This window comes from Panthera tigris, chromosome B4, assembly GCF_018350195.1.
Source record: "Panthera tigris isolate Pti1 chromosome B4, P.tigris_Pti1_mat1.1, whole genome shotgun sequence".
NCBI lineage: Eukaryota > Metazoa > Chordata > Mammalia > Carnivora > Felidae > Panthera > Panthera tigris.
Window position 1 is genome coordinate 98,735,057 of NC_056666.1, and position 23,413 is coordinate 98,758,469.

The 23,413-nt window shown below is 41.2% G+C and overlaps 2 protein-coding genes across 7 annotated transcripts in view; both read right to left on the reverse strand.

The window, feature by feature from the left end:
* Positions 1-4,302: 4,302 nt before the first annotated feature.
* PHLDA1 (pleckstrin homology like domain family A member 1) lies at positions 4,303-8,268 on the reverse strand. Its single transcript, XM_042992778.1, has 2 exons — positions 6,726-8,268; positions 4,303-6,249 (listed from the first exon to the last, which is right to left on the reverse strand). The coding sequence occupies exon 1, from the start codon at positions 7,910-7,912 to the stop codon at positions 6,752-6,754; it is 1,161 nt and encodes a 386-aa protein (XP_042848712.1). The 5' UTR covers positions 7,913-8,268; the 3' UTR covers positions 4,303-6,249; positions 6,726-6,751.
* A 14,324-nt stretch (positions 8,269-22,592) lies between these two features.
* Positions 22,593-23,413, reverse strand: part of NAP1L1 (nucleosome assembly protein 1 like 1) — a 33,292-nt gene continuing 32,471 nt past the window's right edge. For all 6 annotated transcript variants that reach the window (XM_042992781.1, XM_042992780.1, XM_042992779.1 and 3 more), the window contains one exon: positions 22,593-23,168. The gene's annotated coding sequence lies outside the window, so the exon portion shown is untranslated. The remainder of the gene's footprint in view (positions 23,169-23,413) is intronic.

The window sequence follows — 23,413 nt, forward strand, 5'->3', positions numbered from 1 at the left end:
TAATATCTATAGGTATAGCAGATTTATAGATATAGTATCTAATCTCTCTTAAAATGGTATCCAGATAGTAACAATGTTTTCATTTGCATAAAACTTTCCTGTAAGTAAAGTGGTTAAGTGATGGCTCTGGGACTCGAACTCATGCAGATTTCACTTACACTTCATAGTGTGTCCATAATATCTCCTCAAGGGCAGGGCTACTATTCCGACTTAAAATGAGCAGACTAGGGCTCAGAGAGATGAAATGAGCTGCCTAATGTCACATGACTGAGCAGAGTCAGAACTAGAATCCACGTCCTTGCTCTTTTCAATATGATGAACACGTGAAGATATTTATCGCAGCAATATTGATAATAGCAAACAAACAGGAACTAATGGGGCACCTGGGTGGCTCAATCGGTTGAGCATCTGACTCTTGATTATGGCTCAGGTCATGATCTCATGGTTCGTGGGTTGAGGCCCAAGTTGGGCTCCGCACTGACAGCATGGAACCTGCTTGGGATTCTTTCTCCCTTTCTCTCTGCTCCTCCCCCTCTCATGCAAGTGCTCTCTCTCTCTCTCTCTCTCTTTCTCAAAATAAATAAATAAACTTTAAAAAGGAAAACAGGAACTCACTAGATGACAGTAGGAAAATTGATGAAATAATATATCAAAACAATGGGATACTATGTTGCCATATGACTTTAAATAATAATAATTAGGATGACAGTTACCATGCTTATTTGTTGAATGCTTACTTTGTGACAGGAATAGCAATAGCCCTTTATGTGAACCACCTAGTATTGGGTTCACAACTCTGCGAGACAGGTACTATCATTGTCTGCATTTTACACATGAAAACTGAAGCTAAAATAAATTACTTGCCAAAGGGGACTCAACTAATAAGAACGAGACGATCTGATTCTAAAGCATGGTTTCTCAACTTTGGCACTATTGACATTTTGAGCTAAATAATTCTTTGTTGTGAAGGTCTGTCCTGAGTACTGTGAACACTGATACCCAACCAGTTGTGAAAACCAAAGCGTTTTGAAAACAGTTCTGGAAAACCACCAGTTGTGAAAACCAAAAATGTCTCCAAATATTGTCAAATGTCTCCCGGGGAATGAAATCTCCCCAGGTTGAGAGCTTCCACTCTAAAGTATAGGCCTAACCATTATGTTATGTATATACATTTATAAATACACACATATATATATACATACATATATAAATATGTGTATTCATACATTCTTCCTATATATCTTCATGCACAGACATAGTCATAGATGGGGTTCCCTGAGAAATAGGTTCTGAGACTCTCAGATTTGATTGCAGGAGATTTTGGGGGGAAGAAGGGGAGGGGGGTCAGTGTTCCTGGGAACCTCAGCTGTGAGGGAACAAAGGAAACAAGATTGGGCAGAGGGAGAGTTGAACTGCAGTGCAAATTCACTGTTGAGACAGGCCCCAACAATTCTATAGGGGTGCACCCAGGTGGCTCAGTTGGCTGAGTGTCCAACTTTTGATTTCAGTTCAGGTCATGATCCCAGGGTCTCGGGATAGAGTCCCATGCTGAGAATGGAGCCTGCTTAACATTCCCTCTCTCTTTCCTCTCTCGCTCTCTCTCTCTCTCCCTCTGCCCCTCCCACCCTGTTCCTGCACACTCTCTCTCAAGAAAAAATTTTAAACATTAAAAGAATAAACACCAAAAACCAATTCTATAGGGAGCTATAGAATTTTCAGAGAAAATTGCCTTCAAGCTAATCACTAGGTACCATTTCTCATCCTCCGGGGGGCTATGGAAAATCCAACACATATTCATTAGCATTCTGGAAGCTAGTTGTTTCATCAAAAGATCTTAGGGAATTACTATCTTCTTTATTAAAAACTCCCAGGTAATTTTTCAAAAAGAATTCCCAACCTTGAAAATGGTCCTTTCCTTCCCAGAATGGCCATGGCCTTCATAACAGCCAAGGCCTTTAGAACTTTTCTCCTAGGGGGACCACACTGTATGCACCACGTAAGGCCGCCAAAAGATGCACAGATTGGTCATCTCCATAGATACTTTATTTGAAATGGAATGCATTTTGAAAATATGAAAAATAAATCACATCTCTCCAAAATCATTTGAGACATATTTATACAAACTATGACCACACTATTGAGTTCACAAATGGGATACTTTCTAAAGCATTTGGTACCTGGTGATGCTTGGTTTTCAGAAGCTGACATCTGCATATTCTAAGACTTTAAGATCGACAGCGGCATGTAACGGACCATCGCGTCCTCTTCTCAAAATAAATACAGTGATCTCGAAGAACCACCTATTATTAAAATCTTCCTCAAAGCCTAACTGATCACCGACAGGTCGGCTGAAGAGCAGGCTGGGGAAGGTCTCACAGCTTTTCTGCTTTTCTGCGGATGTTTCCAGAGCCCTTCCGCTGCCCTCACTGGACAATAATGTCCTGGCAGGAAAACCCTGTTGGCTCCTATCCTCCATTCGGCAAATGTCCTGCCAACAAAGTCACAGACCACTTTGTCATCCAATCTCCTGTAAATCTAGATTGGCTGTTCAACACCGCAGATGAAAAAGTCACCCTTCGAATTGTGTCAAGAATTTAGAAAACAGTTCTCTAAAACCCATTCACCAGAATTCCACAATTAATACATCTTAGGTTGCTTTAAGTGAACAGGTATATTTCTCTCGGGAGAATCGCTGATATACTCAATATCAAGCTCTGTAATCCCCAAATTTAAATATGATTCTGCCGCTGAAGGCAGTTTATTGGTAAAGCAAAAGCAAATTAGTTTGACCCAACGAAGAGAGAAGGGATGTTCACAGGCCTGGTTTCACCTACAGAGCTCTGGGATCCATGGGATTGCTGGCTCCAGCTTCACTCAAGCCTCAGACCCTCTTCTCAGCCTGCAAATGATTGGAGCCAAGCTAAAACCAAGTCGCTTTCCCCGGGGAACAGAAAACAAGCAGTGTGCTCCCACCCACACACTGGCAACACGCTCGCGGAGCGTCAGATTTAAAGTGAGGGGTCTGTAAGAGAAATACAGCATTAGTACACCAGAGCAGGAAGGAGTTAAAGCGGGCCTTTGGGTTTAAGCCAGATTTCCTCACGGTGTTTACGTGGAAAGGGATCTCCTTTAAGCAATGAGTTGAGGTTGAGTTTTTTGTTGTTGTTTAAACCTCCATTGGAAAAAAAACATGTGAAGTGAAATTATACAGTTAGTTTGGTTTCTGCCATGATGAGAGAATCCCAACTTCCTCTATGACGAAAATGTTCACTTTGAAAGGGTCCTTTATAACCGTTTACTCCCTGACCTCAGCACTCCCTGTAGGGCATAGGCAGACAGATCTACGTGCATTTCTGCTAAGAAAGTATGTCTAAGGAGCTTCGTCATGAGGCTTAGCCTGCCTGGTATTACTTGTTCTTGGGGAACGACAAGAAAGCAAGTGAAGGAAGCACTGTGTGAGGCAAGAGAAACCACCTCCTGGATACTGGGAGTTACATATTTTTTCCTTCTTTCATTAATTTGTCTCCACAAATAGTTACTGAGCTCGCTGTGTACAAGGCCTCGGTGTCAACCCAAGTTCAAGGACAAAAGTTCAGTTTCCAGATGGGGACATTCCTTTTAGTTTTTCCAACTTTTTACATTGTGTTTATTTAAGGGGTGCGTCTTCTATGGACCTGCCCCTTCCCCTTTCCTTGTCTTGGATTGAAAGAATCATTTTTACCTTTTCCCATGAAGGTGATTTGTCAGGCCTCAGAATACCTTAAGTGGTTTGTATCATTTTCTTAGAGAATATGGTAGAATTCTGCCACTGCAAATCACATTAGGTGATTTGCATTTGTTTTGTTTTGGTAAGCGTGCTTTTTTTGTTGTTGTTATTCTGAAAAAATTATTCAGCCACAATCATTTCAAAGTGTCAAACAACAAAAAACATCCTATTCCTCTCCTTCCTAATTTCTGAGGTTTCACAGGTAAATGCTAAGAGGGGTTCAGACGAGAGAGCCACTAAGAGGGCCAACTCAATGTAAATATCACAGCAGACCAAGGAATAAGGGCTGTGGAAAGACAAGATAAAGAACCATGATTCTGGTGGCCCCATTAACAACCATAGCCATTGTGGTGGGGGAGGGGAGGGAGTGCCAGAGGATTCCAGCAGCCGGGAGGGAGCCCAGGCAGATTTTTTTTCAACAATACTACCTGGCCTATATGTAATCTAACAACATAACAAATGTCTTTTAAAAGCCCACGTGAATCTCAATTTTAAAAATATTTGGTATGGACTTTACTATTTTTATAGCACAAAACTTGACATAAAAAACTGCGGTTTAATTGGGGGTTATATGATCTGCATGTATTAAAATGACAGTAAAAAGAGGCATTCTCTAAAATGCACAGCAGTAGTTTCTCAGAAGCCAAATCACACTTAAGAACTCTTCAGAAATGCTGTCTGAGTTGCCTGTATCCTGTATATATAAAATCTTTACAGCGTATTTTCACAACCGTGCCTTAGCCACTGAAAGCGAGAGCCCAATTCAGTTCTGCTTGCCATTTGCCTGACTTGTAGTCTTGCCCCACAACTTTTCAGATTCGGGTTGTGATCTCAAAGTTTCATCATTTCAATATTGCGCTAAACAGGAATCTGATCTTGAGACTCCTTTCTAGATGGAAGGAGAATAAAGACATCTCTAGCATAAAATTCTATTTTCATTTCTTGACCACATAACATAGCAATCGCCTAATCCTGACCATTCCAATTTGAGTGCTGGAAAAATACTGATCAAGACTTTGCGGAAAAGGTAATGGGAAACAGAGACTGTCAGTAAAGCCATGCAGATAGGAAGTGATTTTCAGCCCCAGGAAGATTTGGTATCAACTATGCTCTTTTTAAGCTTAAGTAGCATCTGCCCTTGTGGATTCTGACCATCCTTTTGATTTGACACAGAGGAGGGCTTGTTCTACCTTTAAAAGCACATCCTCCCCCCTCCACCCCGCCCCTCAGACTCCTGAACAAGTGGCTGCTAAAACAAGACTGGGTTGTTTTCTCACTGAAAATCCAGTGTTTATCCTGTCCTTCCTTTTTCAATTTCTGAGTTTAGCTAACCTAACTACAAAACATAGAACCCTCAAATTTCTCACAGAGCCATGAAAAGTAAAACAGTGGGTTTCTCTGACCAACGTTATTTTCAGTATGAATACCTAAAAGCAATGACCCCTGGTCCTTTGAAATATTTACAAACTGTATTTTAAGCTATGAGATTCTAGGGTGTATTTCTAGACCCTAGGGTAAAAGGGTCAGAAAACGTGGTTCAAGCGGAGCATGCGAAGATCTTGGAGAAGGGAAATCTCTCGTGTGGATAAGAGCACAAATGTTCTCTTAAGCAAGCTGAATGGTTTTCTTTCCCCCGCACTGTGTTTTTTGAAAGGAAACACCTAAGGCAGTCATACTCAGAAACCATGGAAATCTCCTTACTAAGCCCTTCAAACGGATGGATGATACAAGCAAAGCTTTTCCTACATTACACCCAGCCCTACCGTACATTCAAGATATGCTCATCCTGCTGTCACCTTGGGTTATGGTTTAAATATTTGGAATTAGATATCACTACTATGAATTTCCTTTTAGAAAAGCGGTTAGATTTTCATAATTACACAATTTTGAACACTTAGCTTTCTTAAACTTCTACAGAAAATATATGTCTAAAGAAAAAATCTCAAAAAAAAAATGAAGTAATATCAGAGTTTAATTTCAACCACCTGGCATAACAATGAAAGTGTCAGACCTTCTGAAAATGCCTAGGAATAACGAATGAGTTCTTAATGGTTTTCCCCTCCACCGCCCTTCTACTTTTTTCTTTTCCAGGATCAGAACTTACTAGGGAATAGGTTTTTGAAAATAAAAGTTTCTCTTTTGGAAAACGGCCTACATTCAGAAATGTCTTAAAACAAGCATTAAAAAAAAAACTAATAAATAATCATAAATCAAAATACATTAAAATAAAATTACAGTACATCATCGCTCCTAGAAGGTCCACCATACTGGAAGAGCCTTTCAAAGGTTCATAAATAAAGCCTTCTGGACTGAAACCGTCTCCTGCATTGTGATGAAGAGTATGCAGAAAACTAAGAGGAATCTCAAGTTATCAGTCGGGTGAGGTCCAAACTACTCGATCTCGTGCAGGGCGGGGAGACTTTTGTTTTCGATTCAAGTGAAGACAATAGACAGGTGTTCGTCCCACTTCAAGTCCTCAAAACCTGGAAAGAAATGACAGGCAATGAAGTAAGTGGCTCAGAATCCTCCACGACCCAGTTCTCTTCGGGCCAGTCCGGTGCACAGAGCGTGCTCGGAAAGACATCGGGGTCTCTCCCTCGAGTGCCCAGACACAGCGAAGCGGCGCACGTGGGAAGCGACGGAGGGAGCCCGCGGCGTGGCTGGGAAGCGCACCACGGACCCCCGCGCGGGCCAGGGTCGGGAGGAGGCCGGTCCGCGAGGCCTCCCAGCCTGGCCCGAGTTCCCCATCCTCCCCTCTCTGCCCGGCCTTTCCAGGCTCCAGCTTGCTTCCCTTCTTTCCACATCTGCAGAAACTTGTAATAATTTCTCATTTTCCTCTTCAAGCGCCAAACCCGTGACTTAGGCTTCCTACTCCTCCGCATAAGACCTACTCCCCCCGCCCGCCCCGAGACCTACTCCTCGGAAAGGCCCTGAGTAGCCCGCGTTGCCGGGACCTTACCTTGTCTGGCCCGGGTGCTGCCCCCTTCAGGCAGAGTTGGAGGTGCTGCGGAGGAGCCGGTGGCCGTGCGGCTGCGAGAGCGGTTGTGAGAGCGGTTGTTGGTGCGAGTGCGGTAGTTGGTGCGGGTGCGGGTGAGGGTGCGGATGCGGATATGGGTGGAGCGGCTGGGGCTTGGGTTGGGGCTGCGGCTGAGATTGTGTCTGGGGCTGAGGCTGAGGCTGGGGCTGAGGCTGAGGCTGGGGCTGGGGCTGGGGCTGGGGTTGGGGCTGGGGCTGCGGCTGCGGGGGCTGCTGCTGGACCAGGTGCTGCTGCTTCTGCCGCGTGGACTTGACCGCCAGGATAGCCTGACGGTTCTTGTACTGCACCATCTGCAGCGTGATCTCGGCGTTCCAGCCCTGGTCCTGCGGGCACCGAAAGTCGATCTCCTTGCCCTCGGCCATCACCACAGTGAAGTACATATACTTGCCCTTGCGCTCCACGCAGTCCACGGTCTTCATGTTGGAAAAGTGCAATTCCTTGAGCTTGACCGGCGGCTCGAGGCTGGCCACGGCGGGCCCTCCGGGTTGGGACGGTTCGGCCGGCCCCTGCCCGGGCTGTTGCTGCTGCTGCTGCTGGTGTTGGAGCTGCTTGGGCGGGATGAGCAGCAGCCCCTCCTCAGTGAGGATGCAGCACTTTTTCTTCCAGAGCTGCAGCAACCCGTCGCTGCGCTTCTCCAACACACCCTCCTTCAGCGCTTTGCAGCCGCTGCTCTCCAACATCCTCCCGGCATAGGGAGGGGCGCCGATCGGCTCGGCCTCTCTACTTCCAGCCGCCCGGGCCGGGGGCAGCAGCAGCAGCCGCGCGCCGTCCTCGCCCCAGCGGCTCCCGCGGCCGCCTGCCCGGAGCGCGCAGAGAAGGCTAACGCGCAGGAAGCAGAGCGACGGCGGCGGAGGCGGCTCGGGGTCCGGGCAGGAGGGCAGCCGCGTCCTGATGCGCCACAAGGTCCCGGAGCAGCGAGCCTCCGGGCCTCTGCCGTCCTCTTGCGAGCGCTCACTGAAAGGCACTGGCCGGGCCCCCTCGCGGCGCTTTTGAATGGGCCATCCCCCCCACCCCCGAGTGACACCCAGCGGAAAAGGCGGCTCCTGGCGCCCGCACCGCGGGGGAAAGCCCAGCTCGGAAAGGCGCTCTGCTGCCGGCGCACGCCTCATTAACTTGGGGCCTTTCCAAAGCGGGCCGCGTCCACGCCCCCCGCATCTCTTGCTCCGCCTCCCGCCGCCCACTCTCTTCCGCGCTCGTTCCCTGCGCTGGCTGCAGGGACTCCAGCCCCGGAAACTCCTCGTCTGTGCGTAGGGCGACGGCCCTGGGCGCCCCAGCTGCCCGGCGACGAGTGCCGACACCCAGAGGGCGCCGAGAGGCCATCCTACCGTCCCGCCTATCCCGGCCGGCGGGGCTCTGTGCTAACAGCCTCAGAAAATGAGCATAGGGCTGCGAGGGTGGGTACGGCTACCAGACAGTGCCTGGAATGCCGAGCTGTCTCGCTGCCCTCGGGGACCAAACCCAGGCATTCGCGATGAGCCCGGAGATCTCGCAAAGCCAGTGTCCGAGGGAGGAGGCTGGGGGTAAGGCTCGCGAGCCGCGGAGTCCCGCGGAAGTGTGAGTCCCCCGGACCCTACGTAAACAGCTCAGGGCACAAAGGCCCCAGAGGACACGCTGTCTTCACACTCCTATTTGCTCACAGTCATTAACTAGCTCTTCTTGGAGCAGAGAGGGCGATCAAGGCCATAGCGCTACGTATGTCTGGTTTGGAAGGGTTAGAGAAGGGGGACTCACTTCACAGGACGTCTGGCCTTCCTTTTCTCGACCCGGGACCTCCGGCACTAGCCAATCTTTACCCGGGACACAAGCTCTCCGGATTCCTTCTTGACCCATCCGTACGGGCCTGCAACATCTCACAACATTAACTCAACTCCAGTTACAAATCCGGGGACTGTCCAGGGCTGAGACACCTCACACTTTAAGGCACAGCTTAGCCCTCCAAACAGCCGGTTGGCTTCCACGGGTCTCTCTCTTTGGGAACGCCTAACGGGCCAGATCTGTTTTTGCAATCTCACTTATCTGTGACCTGGGGGAGGTAATGCTGTACTCGCCCGTAGCTCCCTCCTACTACACTCATTTTCAAAAAATTCTATAGAAATTCTGGAAAACAAAACAAAATAGAGCACAAACCGAAACCAAACCTCTTGGTGGGGAAATTCATCCATTAAGTAAACAGACCCAACTGTGAATCGACCCTGAGGATACAAAGAAGAAACACACGAAGAAATGAAGAATGGACAAACCCGAGTTGGCCAAAGTAAGAGGAAAGACTGCTCCTTGTGCCCAAGAAAGACGGGAGGAGTTAGCTCATCAGCTAGTTTCCTACGGCTGAAACAAAGAATTCAACAAGGGAAGAAATGAGAGATGAGCTTGTGGGAGGAAGAGTCAAATCCTTTATGTCATGCGAAAAATTTCCAACTGAATCCCAAGGTAATTGAAAACACAGGATAACTTTTAAACACGGGAGGGTCCTGAATCTTAACGTAAGAAACAGTGTCTTAGCAAATGAGACAATTCCAGCGCCGTCCTTAGTCCCACTGAATTGCATTTGGCAGGTTCTCAGCGCCTTCCAATTGTTAATGGAGAAAGGCAAGTATTTGAATCATATAAAGATTTCTAGTAACATTGTTTAAAAATGAACAATTCCGTGTACCAGTGACAAACCCTGCACCTCACAGCTCGCTTCTCTGCCTGCCTTCGCAGGACAAGTGAACATTCCAGGGAATTTCTACATGACCAGCTGTTCATCTTTTTAACAGAATGCCATTCTTCTGCTCATTTGGGAAGGATAGTGTGCAATTTAGAGTCTCTGAGAGAAGGTGTAGTTGAGGAAGACGTTTCATGTGGAGAAATGATACAATACAAACCTTGGGTAAAAAACTAAGATGTAATCTTGAAGTGGCAAGCCATTTTCTTAGAAGGGATGTTTGGTGTTATCTAACCTTACGCAGCTAATCAGGATGGGGCAGATGCATTCTAAATTACTTCAAAATGTCTGAAAACCAGCATGGTTTTCAAAAGCACTTACTTTAACCAGATACTTTACCACTCCATTTCCAGCTGGGTATTTCACAATGATTTAGTCAGTGTACAATGTGCCTTCTCTGACCACAGTGCATCGATTACTGGAAATCGCAAGTGTGTAGGAATCTTGGAGCTCAGTGACAACTTTGCTCTTAGTTTACTTCAAAAGTCACTACCAGGGGCGCCTGGGTGGCTCAGTCGGTTGAGCGGCTGACTTCGGCTCAGGTCATGATCTCGAGGTCCGTGAGTTCAAGCCCCGCGTCGGGCTCTGTGCTGACAGCTCAGAGCCTGGAGCCTGTTTCAGATTCTGTCTCCCTCTCTCTGACCCTCCCCCGTTCATGCTCTGTCTCTCTGTCTCAAAAATAAATAAACGTTAAAAAAAAAAAAAAGTCACTACCAATTCACAAAAATGGCCCCCTTGGCCATTTTTTAAAAAGACCATGAAATAAATTCACACACACATACAAAAATAAATTACAGGAAATAACTGTAACCCAAATACTGCAACTTTAGCCATAGATATAATGAGACTCTACAACTGTCACTTACAAGTTACTAAAGTTGAGAAAGCACACTAATGAAATCATTGCTTTGGTAACCAATTTGAAATGGCGGATTTAAACTGTCTACATCAGGTTGTACATCAGCAACACCTGACCCAGTTGATGGTTTTCCCCTCTTGGATAGCTCTTCACCTGGCTTCCAGGACATTGCTCTAGTTTCCCTTCTACCTCCCTGGTCACTGTCTCTGGATCCTCTGCAGCTTCCTCCTCTTCCCCCATCTTTTAGTCTTGGAATGCTCCAGAGCACAGTCCTTGCTTCTCCTTATCTCTACTCACTTATTGGTCTCGACCAGTCTCATCATTTTCGGTGACATGCCAGACTCCCCAATCTGTATCCAACTACTTGTTGCTAAAGAATAAAACAAAGGCCACCACACTTAAAAAAATAATAATAATACTAACATGCCAGGCAAGAGAACAAATACTGGTGAACACATTCACAAGAGTTCACTAGAAGGAAGAGTCTAAGGGGATTTTTAGGCCATAGAAAGTAGGGTTCACAGAGCTTTTGCTAATAAAAAAAAAATCGAAAAATCTCTGGGTAGGATGGAGTCCACCATAGGTTTATATACAACTGGTTAAAACAAATTCCTGGATGGAACTGATTCAGCAAGGATCTGGGGTTAAAGCCATGGTGTGTTTAATAGTTTGTTTTGTTTCATTTAAAATTTTTTAATGTTTTATTTAAGACAGACAGAGACAGAGCATGAGTGGGGAAGGGGCAGAGAGGGAGGGAGACCCAGAATCAGAAGCAGGCTCCAGGCTCTGAGCTGTCAGCACAGAGCCCAATGCGGGGCTCAAACTCACGAACTGTGAGATCATGACCTGGGCTGAAGTCAGACGCTCAACCGACCGAGCCACCCAGGCGCCCCTGTTTTGTTTCATTTTTAACAGCCTTCAGTTTTGATATGTTCAGGCCATGGCTACTGTAAATTGAATTTTTTTTTGTTTTTACTCTTCTGTACAGTATCATTTGGATGTCTAGTAAAGGACTCAAATATATGTCCTCCCAAACTTGTCTCCTCACCCTGATCTGCTCTACCTGCAGCCCTTTTCTCAGCTGATGGCAATTCCACCAGTACAGTGGCTCAGGCCAAAACCCTTGAAGCAGTATTGCCCTTAAAAGTTGAGAGCCCCTTATCCAGAGCCCTGAGCTTTAGACGAGTCAAAATGACATGCGTATCTGGAGTTCATACTCATTTTAGACCAACTCCAGGTACTCAGGATCCCAAATACCCTTCCTAAATGGCCTCAACTATTGCGGAGAATGCATTACATCACCAGTGTGTGCACTGGTGTGTAAAAGGGGTGGACAGATTTTGAACATGCAGGCTAGTATATCCAAACAGATGTGTAGGAGGCCCCTTGCCACACAATTCAGAGACAGGGATAGGAAGAGAAGGAAGGACTGGGGATCCGCTCTACTCTCAAGTAATGTTGTGGCACTGGACTTTAATAAATCAGACCTGGCTTTTCAGGTGCTTATGTAGATATAATTGTCAAGATATGTGCATTGAATATATTTTCATTCAATGAAGCTTTTAAGTATTTAACCATTTGTGTCTCCATTGCAGTCTCGCCCCAGGACTGCAAATATATAGAAGCGTGCCTCCCTTGTAGTATATCCTTCACTCATGTGGATTGATACTCAATCCACAAATTTAGTCAGGAAATTCCATCAACTAGGCTTTCAAACTATATACTCTGTCCGTATCTCTCCACTTCTTTCATTACTGTCTTATAGTTTTCAACAAAGCAGTCAGGGTCATCTCACTTCCTCCAAGTCTGCTCAAGTATCATCTCAATGAGGCCTATCTATCACTCTAAAATTGCCACCACCCCATTCCCCTTAATTTTCTCCACAGTATGTATTACCTCCTAACATCTACTGAATAATTTATTATGCCTATAACTTCAGTTCCCCTTCCTATAGAATGTAAGTTCTTCAATAGAGTAAGGATCATTGTTTTAATGTGTCTCAATCACCTCATACAATTCTTGGCAAATAGGAGCTCAGTATATGTACAATTTAAACTGAATCAGAAGCCCCTATCTGTCCTAAAAAGAAAATCAGGGGTGCCTGGGTAGCTCAGTCGGTTAAGTGTCTGACTTTGGCTGAGGTTGTGATCTCATGGTTCGTGGGTTCCAGCCCCGCATTGGGCTCTGTGCTGATAGCTCAGAACCTGGAGCCTGCTTTGGATTCTGTCTCCCTCTCTCTTAAATAAATAAATAAATAAATAAATAAATAAATAAATAAATAAATAAATAAAACATTAAAAAAGAAATATAAAAGGAAAATCAAGCTCTTCAAAGGCTTGTAACGGATTTTTCATAATGCATCCCTTCAAAAGCTTTCAAACTGTAAAAGACTTTATGGAAAAATTTCCAAAACTTTCCATAACAATATGTACTTGGTATAATCTTTTAAAATGGATAACTACTACACACACTGGGCCTCTCTCTAGATCTTACATGCTTTTATATTCTATAGGCGCTATCTAGAAGTCCTACAAACTTTTCTGAGCAACATGCAATTTAACATTATGAGAGGTATTTATACAAACTGTCATCCTACTGGTTTCTAATAAGAGTAATCAAAAAGAGGGAAAAATAATGGAACTGAGTTGTAGCAGTTTCTCCTATTTGGTATATAGCCAACTACTTGTTTAAAAGTCTATTAGGGGCACCAGGGTGGCTCAGTTGGTTAAGTGTCCGACTTCGCTCAGGTCATGATCTCACAGTTCGTGGGTTCAAGCCCCGCATTGGGGTCTGTGCTGACAGCTTGGAGCCTGGAGCCTGCTTCAGATACTGTGTCTTCCTCTCTCTCTGCCCCTTCCCTGCTCACACTCTGTCTCTGTCTCTCAAACATAAACATTTAAAAAATTTTTTTTAAAAAGTCCATTAATCAATATTGACTTAAAGCCATTTAACAGAACTTGGTAATTTAATAACAAAAACTACTTACTTTCACTTACAACGTGATTAGGTTATAAAATCTATGAACTTCCTAATTTGCAACACACAGTAGACTCTCAGCAATGATTAAAGATTTGGATACAGCAAAGTTCAAGTATCTTTCAAAAAATAGCTAAAAGTTCAATGATCTATGAAAATGTCTGGTCACTCTAACACCTGAAGGTCTTACACTGTCTGTAATTTAACACTTTTTAGCCATTCAGTTCATTTTAAGATACTACTCAGCAGAAATCCTTTATTGAAGACTCTAATCTCCAAAATGCAGTTGGAAATGTTAAGTATTCTCAATTAGAAACAGGACTATCCAGACTTCATGGGTGCATCTGCCTACCTGCCTTTTTCAGCTTCTTAGTTGATGAACTGATGCCTCCTAGTGATCAATTTGTATAACACAGCTTAGGACAAGTGGGAATTTGAAAAGGGTGTTTGGTGCCCTATACACAAGGGTTTTAAAAACTATTACAACCCATTTGTGGCTAAAACATTGCCAATCAGCTGTCTCTGTCCTTTCTGCCAATAGCCCAATTCAGGTTTTTCCTCTCATCTACTCTCGTAATAGCCTAACCACTTGAATCTATACCATTCCTGATGTTACACTGCTACTAGTTCCATTCCTAAAATGATAGAAAACTTTTAATCGCCTCCCACTGTATAGAACATTCCAACTCCTTACCCTGGCATGGAAAGCCAGGCTTTCTCAGACTAAGTCCTACCTGCCTTTACAATTTAGTTTCCTTCCAATCAACCCTACATTAGGTCGTCACTTACTCGTGCCGTCTTACTTCAAATCTTTTCCAACCTTGTCAAGTCCTTTGTTCTCCAAAGCCCAATTCAAATCCCACATCTTAGATTTCTTTAGGCTGAGTTGATTCCTTCCTAATCAGACCCCTCTACTTCTAATCAGTAGCTAACATCTCAAATGAGTGTTTTTTAATTGGACCTAGTAGCACAATGGATCATGCTAGAGGTTGGTGATGGTGCTGATTGACAGCACTGGCACCAAAGGACTCTAAACGTTAGATCTGGTGGAAAATATATTATTCAAAATAGAGAAAGCAGGCTGAAGACACTATTGACGAGGTCCAACAAATAACTGAGTTCAGGACTAATTTACTTATTAATTTTAGCTTTGAAGCGACAAATGAAAATATGAGTGGATGACATGGAGCAGGGATCCAGCTCTCCTTTTTATCCTGAATCCAGAATGTAGGAGATATTAAATCTGAGCAGAGAGGGAAGTAGCCCAATGAAGTCTAAGAGGATATGATAAACTTGCTTGGGTACTGTAAATACTGTCAGAAAACTGCTACTACTCAAAAGTATTGATACTCTAGCCTTTAGGGTGGTAGTAGGGAAGCATCGGGTACTCTAATGATTGACAGTGAGAGCTCTGGTGAACTTGTTTTAAATTTACTTTAAGCATTGCCCTAGCTGAATAGCATTCAAGTCTCTGCCCTCCATTAGCACCTAATATCCTTTCCGAAGTCTGCTTCTATTCAAAGGAGGTAAACACTCTTGTTCGCAACTCAAATATTTATCTCATAGTCACTTGGACTAGATTCTGAAGATGACTCCTTCTTTTGCAGTCTTCTATTACAACACAGCACATAGTCTGAGAGAATATTCAATTTGACCATTATCGATTATCCATTAAAAAAACACATTTAGTAAATGAGCAAAGGCCTTTGTTGGGCATTAGAGGAAAAGAACAGTATAGATAATGCTTTCCAAAAATTGAAGGATGAAGGAAAACTGATATGATAAACTTGAGTGCTGTAAATGGCAGGGTTACTTTAGAAGAGGAACTCAGGCTATAGGCCAAGACTTGGAGGGCAGAGGTTGTGTCACAGATGACAGGATTGACAGGATAACCGATGGAAGACAGGTGAGTGAAAGGGATGAAATGAATTCTGTGGGGTAGCCAAGCCCCCCCAAAATGGAGGTGCTTTTACCAGACAGAACCCAAGAAATCTTTTTATGGCAAGCTTTCACATTACCATTAAACCTAAAAGCAAACCTCATTGTTAGAGGAAAACAAAATTGCTACCCAACTCCTAACTACATGAGAAACTACATTTGAGTTTTTAACAGGTCAGAATCTAGATCGTCAAGTTTTTTTTTAATGAGATCCCATTTACACTTCTGCTAAAGTCATTGTCTCAACCCCATTTGTGTACCCAGTTCCAAGGAAAGCATCATGTGAGATCAAGTGAAAAGCCTCAGATGAAGTATAGGACTCTGGTCAGAACTCAATTCTTTGGACTGTATTCCTAAATTTTAACCTTACCAGGGCCCATTTACTTATGTAGTAGTCACTTGCCTCACGTGCTCAGGATATACATGATCAAACAATCCTTTTTTAAACCTGAAACTCTTTAGTGTATGTGACCAATGTGGCTATCTTAACCTCCCTCCTCCCAATTCCTCACAAACTCAGCTTTGGCTCTAGATGTCCAGGTCTACCCTATTTACCAGTCTCCCTCTGGAGCTCTAAACCAGGAATCACAGGCTCTTCTTTGAAGATAACTGCTGAAAATCTTTTGCCTACTTTAGCCCCACTTTTGCCTGAAACCTGGACATGATGGATAAGAGCCTCAGCAGCCATTTCAGCCAATAAAACAATAAAACAAACAAAAAAGATGGAAGCCATATGCCAAGGACAGGAAAGCAGAAGCCTGAGAGCTATGAAGCTCCCAAACCAGCCCCAGCGTCTATGTTTACACCTAGGAGAAAACGCTTTTTAACTCTCATCGCATTTGGTTTGTTGTTTGGCCAACATGTCTATGCAAACCAGGTACATATCTGAATGCTGTTTAAAATTAAGTCTGGATTAATCTCTAAAGTACCTATCCTGAAATCTCCAGCTTAATTAAAGTGCTACATAACCACTAGTGCACACATAATATCTGCAAGGAAGCCAGTGAAGGCTTCTCAGTGTGGGTAGGAGCATAGACAGAGGCCAAACAAGTGGACATCAATTACTGGCTCCAAAATAGCCCAATGGTGAGAACTTGTTAAAATTACTTAACCATCCTCGATCAAGTATAAAGAGTAAATAAAGCATTATTTCTATTATCTTGGTTTTGGATCTTTCAAAAATGATTAAGATTGATGCTATAAAAACAGTCGCACCTAGTTTTAAAACAGTATAGCAATGTTCTTCTCTGAACTCCTCACAATATATTACACCTAACCTTTAGAAATCTATACTTAATAGTCACCTTATACTTGCCATTTAAGGTTTCTTTACTAATCAACCTCGACAATTTTATAATTAAGAATAAGCTAATTATGGGGCACCTGGGTGGCTCAATCAGTTAAGCATCCGACTTTGGCTCAAGTCATGATCTCACAGCTCGTGAGTTTGAGCCCCGTATTGGGCTGTGTGCTCCAGGTCCAAGCCTGGAGGCTGAGAGTTCTAGGTCTCCCCTCCCTCTATGCCTCCCCCACTCACACCCTGTCCCTCTCTCAAAAATTTAAAAAAAAATTTTTTTTCTTTTTAAAAGAGCTAATTATGTGTATGTTTGGGAACCTCAATTATCAAGAATAAAGTCAAATGATAAAAGATTCTAATATGATAGAATAAAACATTTTCTCCATTAACAGGCATACAGTATGTAATTTACACTTTCTAGGTTTCTGGTCATTTTGGAAAACTGTTGTAGCCAACTCTATTTTCAAAACATAAAAAAAAAAAAATGGCCATTAAAAGATTTGTTCATTTACTCAAAATTTTATCATTCTTTCAGCAAGGTGTAGAGTCCCCCTCCAGAATTAAACCTGGGTGGCTTTGTGACTGATTCTATAACCAATAGCGTACAGAAGTGATGACCTCCCAGAGTAGATCATAAAAAAGATGCAACTCTTGGAACCCAGATATGGTACTAGAAAGCACTGATCCAGCCACATCCCAGCTGAGGGCTCATCCAGCATCAACCACCTGCACCTGTGCATGAAGAGCCTTCAGATGATTCCAGTCGCTATCCTTCAAAAGCTGCCCCTAATGTTGCTCAGTACAGCAGACGTGAACTATCAAGCAGAGTCAACAAAATAAATCTCAATGTTTAAAGTTTTGAGAGTGGTTTGTTATGCAGTACTAGGTTAACTGCAACTACCGATACTCTCCAGGATCTCCTAAAACAATATATACAACCCAACTTTGTCTGTTTTCTCAATATAAGCCACCCAGCATGTAGGAATTTCACTAAAAAGGAACTTGGGAGTATCTTGATTGACTTAGGGAGACTGAACTAATGAGAACCCATCATTATCTTGCTATATGACCTCATACAATAGAATGGCTTGGTATAATGGAAAAGCATCCTGATAAATCCTACTTGATCTACATGTACAAAAACTTACTGTACACCTACCATCTTCCAGGCCCAGTACTACAAGTTAGGAAATTCAACAGTGAGCATGCATCCCTAAATTTCTTAAACCGGGAGAACCAATTCAGAACTGAAGGACAACCACAGTAGGTATTAAATCAATGCAAAGAGACTCTATGTTGAGTAAGATACATGCACAAGACTAGTGCCAGGAAAAAGGTGAAAGAAAAGGTAGCCAAGCAGGGCTGACAAGACTGTGCAAATGCAGGTTACATAGGCTGGGCTGTTGATATCTAAGTTATCCTAAAGGTTGTAGGCCCACTCACCAAGCCAAGTGAACAGCAAGGAGTTTTTGCTTTTAGTTTTGAAACTTATATTGACTAGCTTAACTGAAGTCTAAAATCACATCTGATTTCAAAACAGACACCTGTCTCATTGTCCACCTTTAAGTCCTCTGTTGCAATGTCCAGAGTCCCAGGTAAAAGTCAGGGCTGAACAGTGACAACTTGGGTGTTTTAGAGCATTATCTAAATACTATCAGACTTCATAAATTTTACCCTAGTTTCCTGGATGCAGGCCAAGGCAAAAAAATCAGCATATGAAAACAAAATATAGGTAATGAGATTTTTTTTAAACCTAGCTGATTTCAGAAAACAAATTTTCTATTTTAATTTTTACATCGAAAATTTTAAAACGGGGGAATAGGTTTATTATCTATCATCCAGTCTTAGCCTCCCTGTTCTTTTGTATACCAAGTAGGGCACTTCTTAGCCAAGAGCCATTTTGCCTTTAGAAAAACAAAAACACATCAACTATTTCTAAAATTAAATGCCAAAAATCAATGTAAAAGGTGATCCCAACTGTAAGTCCTAGATTTTCTTGTTTAGGAAGAAAATTTACTAAATGCTTATTACATACGTATGTATATGTAGATAGACATCGAGCACTCCAAGCACAAACACGTTATTAGTGCTCACCACAATCTTCACAAATCAAAACAATGAAGCTGGCTGAACAGTGATAGATGAACCTCAAAGCCTGTATTTAACCATTCTACTACCCAATTTAAAACTATTTTATTCCTACATTTATTTAAAAATGAGTCACTAGATTAGGGGCTTATAAGGCTTTACTCTAAAATTAGACCTTTTCCATTTTTATCCATAGTTTCTTATTCCTACAAAGCAACCTCACCTACAATTCTCATTCCTAGGTCCACCTATTTGATGACGGTAATTACAAATATGGACTGGAGAAAGGGTAGGAAAAAATACTGTGTTGGAATACCTTACAAGTATTCAGTGTGCAGTTTTTAAATCTATTTTCACTGGCCAAAACAAATTTTACTGCACAGTAACATTTCCGGATTTTGATTACTTGTACTGTGATTCTGCAAGAATGTCTTCATACTAAGAAGATACAGCATTTGGAGGATGTAAAGGACAGGATGTCTACAAACTCTGTCAAATAGTTTAGGAAAAAATGTGTATACGTGTGCGTAAGAATATGGAGCTATGGAGCAAAATCAATAAACGGTGATGTAAGAATACGCAAGAATTCTTTCAACTATATTTTCAGAGTAAGAGTTGCATGATCTATCATGTCTTAGTTTAAACACTACCTTCATGGAAAGGTCATCCTCACATGGAAGTACTCAACAGGTGGTTTTTAGTGTTTTTAAATCGCTTACAAGGACTTCTATGGCCCAGCCTTCCATGGCTTGGCCCCTTCTATCTCCATCCATTCTTTCAACACCTTGAATGTGCCCTAGGTTGTCCTATTTCAGGACCTTCAGTGTATTTCCTCCAGTACCTTCCCCTGAACTGCTCTGCTCAAAGGCTCCTTGTCTCACTACACAAATGAAATCCCAGCTAAAAGCTGTCACGTTAAGTTTTGGTCTTCTGGTAGAAACTTTACCACTCCGTGAAAAATGTGTAAGAGCCACAATTGCTTAACTTCATTATGAATAGCAATACCATTAAACTCTTGATATGAGGTCTGTCAACTTCTGGCACTTCCATTTTTGGTCATTTATCTCCATTTCCTTCTTCTTGGCTTAAGTTTAAAATACACGAAGAACTAAAAACTACTTTTAACATCTTCTCCTGAATTTCAATATAATAAAACAAGCAGTTAAGAAATCTACAAAAGCTACAAATTTTCAATTTCCAAAATGAAAATTAAGCAACTGGATTAATGACTTATTTCCTGCTGGCAATTTATTATTTCTAAATTGTTATGCTCCATTTCTCATCTATTTTACACTTAGTCAATACCTTAATTTTTTAACGGAAAAACCTAAAAGTACAGAATGTCAAATGGAAGAAACACAAGATACAAAGTGTATTGTTTTTTTTAAATATAATTAATACATCAATTAAAAATTTCTCATGGATAAACACTCATCCTTAAAGTAATTTCATACTCCAAAGATGTTTCCATTTCTCACAAGTCACATAAGTGATCCCTAAATTAGTCCAAGAACTTGGCTTTTCCCAAGTTATATTCTGATACCTGGATTTTTAAACCAGTATACAAAATCACCACTATACATCTATAAGTTAGTTAATTTCACCATTATCATTTACATTTACTTTTCAGCTATGAGACTTAGTGCTTTAAGTAGTAAATTACCTAAATTATGAACACATATTTTCAAAACAAAATCCAGTTCACAATTACGAAGTGTGTGTGTGTATGTGTGTATATATATATGTATGTATATATATATATACACACATACACACACACACAGTGCAGAAGATTAAAAAAAACAACTAAAGTAGCTTATGATTTCTCTTTCCTAAGGTTCCTATTAAGAACATATGCTTCTTCTAACCTATCCACTTACTCTATACATTTAAAATTAACATTTGGCTTGACTTAGTCAAAAATATAGACTAAAATTTTTATAAGACTAACCCATAAAAATGGACTCAAATTCTAACCCAAGCCCTGAAATCAAGCATTCAAAGGATATCTGAATATTAGCTTAATATTTCTGCATTGTATAAGGTTTTTAAACAATAATTCAAAGTTTTATTTTTATTTTTAATAATGGAAATGGCCTACAACTCAGAGAAACCCACCAATTCATACTGTCTGACAAGCAGCAGCAATAAGAACAGTTAATTCAATTATCGTAGGGGCCTTATCATATACCAATCAGTATCATTAACCTATTCACAGAATAATGAAAATGTTTCTATCAAAGCTAGTATCTCCCCCCTTTCAGGTTTGTTATTAAATGAGCTAAAAAGGAAATAGAGGTAGAATCCCATTTTTCTTAAGTATTACTCTGTAAGCCAGTTCCACACTATTAAGAAATACTAATAACTGCTTCAGTGAACTAGAGAAAAGAATTCTGGAAAATTACATAAATTTAACTTTCGGACATCCGTGTTAAACTAAAAAACTAAGTGATTTATGAAACTGTTGTTTACTTACCATATTTTGAATGACCACAAAATGACAGAAAAAAATTTTTCAAAGTATTATATATATATATATATATAAGATTTTGCCATTTCTAGACAGGAAAAATAGAACTTCTTGGTAATCAGTGCCTGAGCCAGGGGGAACTATAAACTGAAACTGTAAGGACAAAATTCAAAGTGTCTCAAAAATGTCTGTAGTTAACTAAGGGTAAAAATCTTTCTAGTCGTCAAATAACAAACTCCATTTAGCAAGGTTTGGGAGGTTGCTCTTGAAATAAACAAATTCACAGGTCATCCTGGCCTAAGCACAGAATAGCATACTCTAAACATCTCTACTCTCTGCTCTTCCAAAAAAAGTATATATAAATATACTCATATTTTTAAAAACCACCCAAAATATCACCAGTACATTTTATAAAATTAAATGCAAATTTTATTAAGGATTTCAAATTACATATTTCAAATTTCTAGAATGGAATAGAACCCTTTTGGAACTGGAGAGATGGCACAGATGAACACTGATACCCCTTGCAATGCCAACTTTAATGAGAAAACAATTCCTCTGCAAACCACATCCCCTTTATATAACAAGATGAAATCATATCTGCCCCTTCACTTTGGCAATAGCTATTACCTAAAAGAGTGAAAGAAAAAAAAAAAAGTGGTTTTGCTACTTAAGTTCATTAAAAATGGGATTCTATCTTTAGATTAAAATTGGCTGAGTTCAGAAAAGGCTGTGATCAGATGAGCTATGGGTACAAAAAAAAATTCAGCAAAGAATGTCTAATTAAAGCAACCAAAAGCATTTTGAAAATAAAGAGGAAAAACACAGGATGTTTTCATGGCATTTTTTTCTCCTACAAACTATTGCAACTGGTTAAGGATTTCCAGTAGTTAATTAAATTCTCAGGAGAGGAATGAACAGTATTATACAAATAACAAAATGTATTCACATTCCAAGATCTTAATACTAGATTTTCAAAAAGGAAGCTCTGTCACCTCTAAAAACAAACTCAATATAGTTTTATTAAGAGCAGGAACTCTAGGCCATCCTCTAGTCATAATCCATTTAATCCACCCTCATGTCAAAGCTTTTAAGCTTGTCACAAAAAATTAACAGTAATTAGCCTGAGGTATTTTAAATGTGGCTCTGTAAGTCTCAAATTTAATGGCATTTTCCTCCCTAAAAATGGTCTTCTTTCTACTTCAGTCCCATGATCTCTGTAGTATTTCACTACAATATGGTCATAAACTAAACTACCTAAAAGCAATCGTTGGACCTTTTGAAAGAGTTGTTCATCCATCCACTTATATTAAGACAGGAGCCACACAAAGATCTATAAGAGTGTTTGTTGCCTGACCAGATCCAAAATAGAGGTACTTAAACCTTTGTTTTCCAGTTGAATTATCAAACCCTGGTATGAATAAAACGCTGAATATTATACTTGTGGTACAAATAGGTTCATATTTTTGAGCTTTTAATGAGATTGAGAAACATTTCATAAAACTTAACTTAATATGCCTTAACATATCTGTGAGGTAGTTAGGTAAACAGTACTACCCATTTTAATACACAGTAAACAGAAGCATGGGTAAATGACATACTCATACTTTAAGCAGTAAGAATTGGAATTAACTATAGAGGCGTGGGGCCTTCTCTCTAGTTCTAACCAAATGAAATAAAATTTTAATCTTTTAATCTTTTTTTTAAAAAAAACATTACATCATTTAAGATTTTCTCTTTCTTTTCTATCCTCTCATATTAGCAGATGTAGTATCTCTCCCAAAGTTGACACTCTCTTCTTCCATAATATGGTAAGCTGGGTACAATGCTTATTAATTCAAGCTAGGCCTCTGTTTCTACCTGAATTAGTACAAAATTAAGACATTATCTTGTGAGAACTAAAATTATATGACATTTTTATTTTAGGCTGCAAAACCAAAAACAAGCAAACAAACAAATAACAACAAAAAAACTTGAAATAGGCTTGTCAAATGATGTAAATTCATCCTTTCCAGGGAAGCGGAAGGTAGACCCTACCATAAAGAAAAGATGCTGAGTTAATGGAGGTTAAATTTAAAAGTACAGTTAAAATAATGAGGCTTAACTTTTGAAAATAGGTTTTATTCACCTCCCTATAGTAACCAATAACCACACTATGAGTTAGGTTTCTTTACTGTGGTTTCCTTACTAGGTATCTCTAGCTATGTCACCTAGAATACAAAATCCATTAATAATCTAAGTTATCAGTTGTGGTCTTACTGGAAATTCTTAACCATAT

What these genes read in the sequence shown, in the direction of transcription:
- PHLDA1 (XM_042992778.1), bottom strand. Translation starts at nt 7,912, where the DNA reads ATGAGGCGTGCGCCGGCAGCAGAGCGCCTTTCCGAGCTGGGCTTTCCC.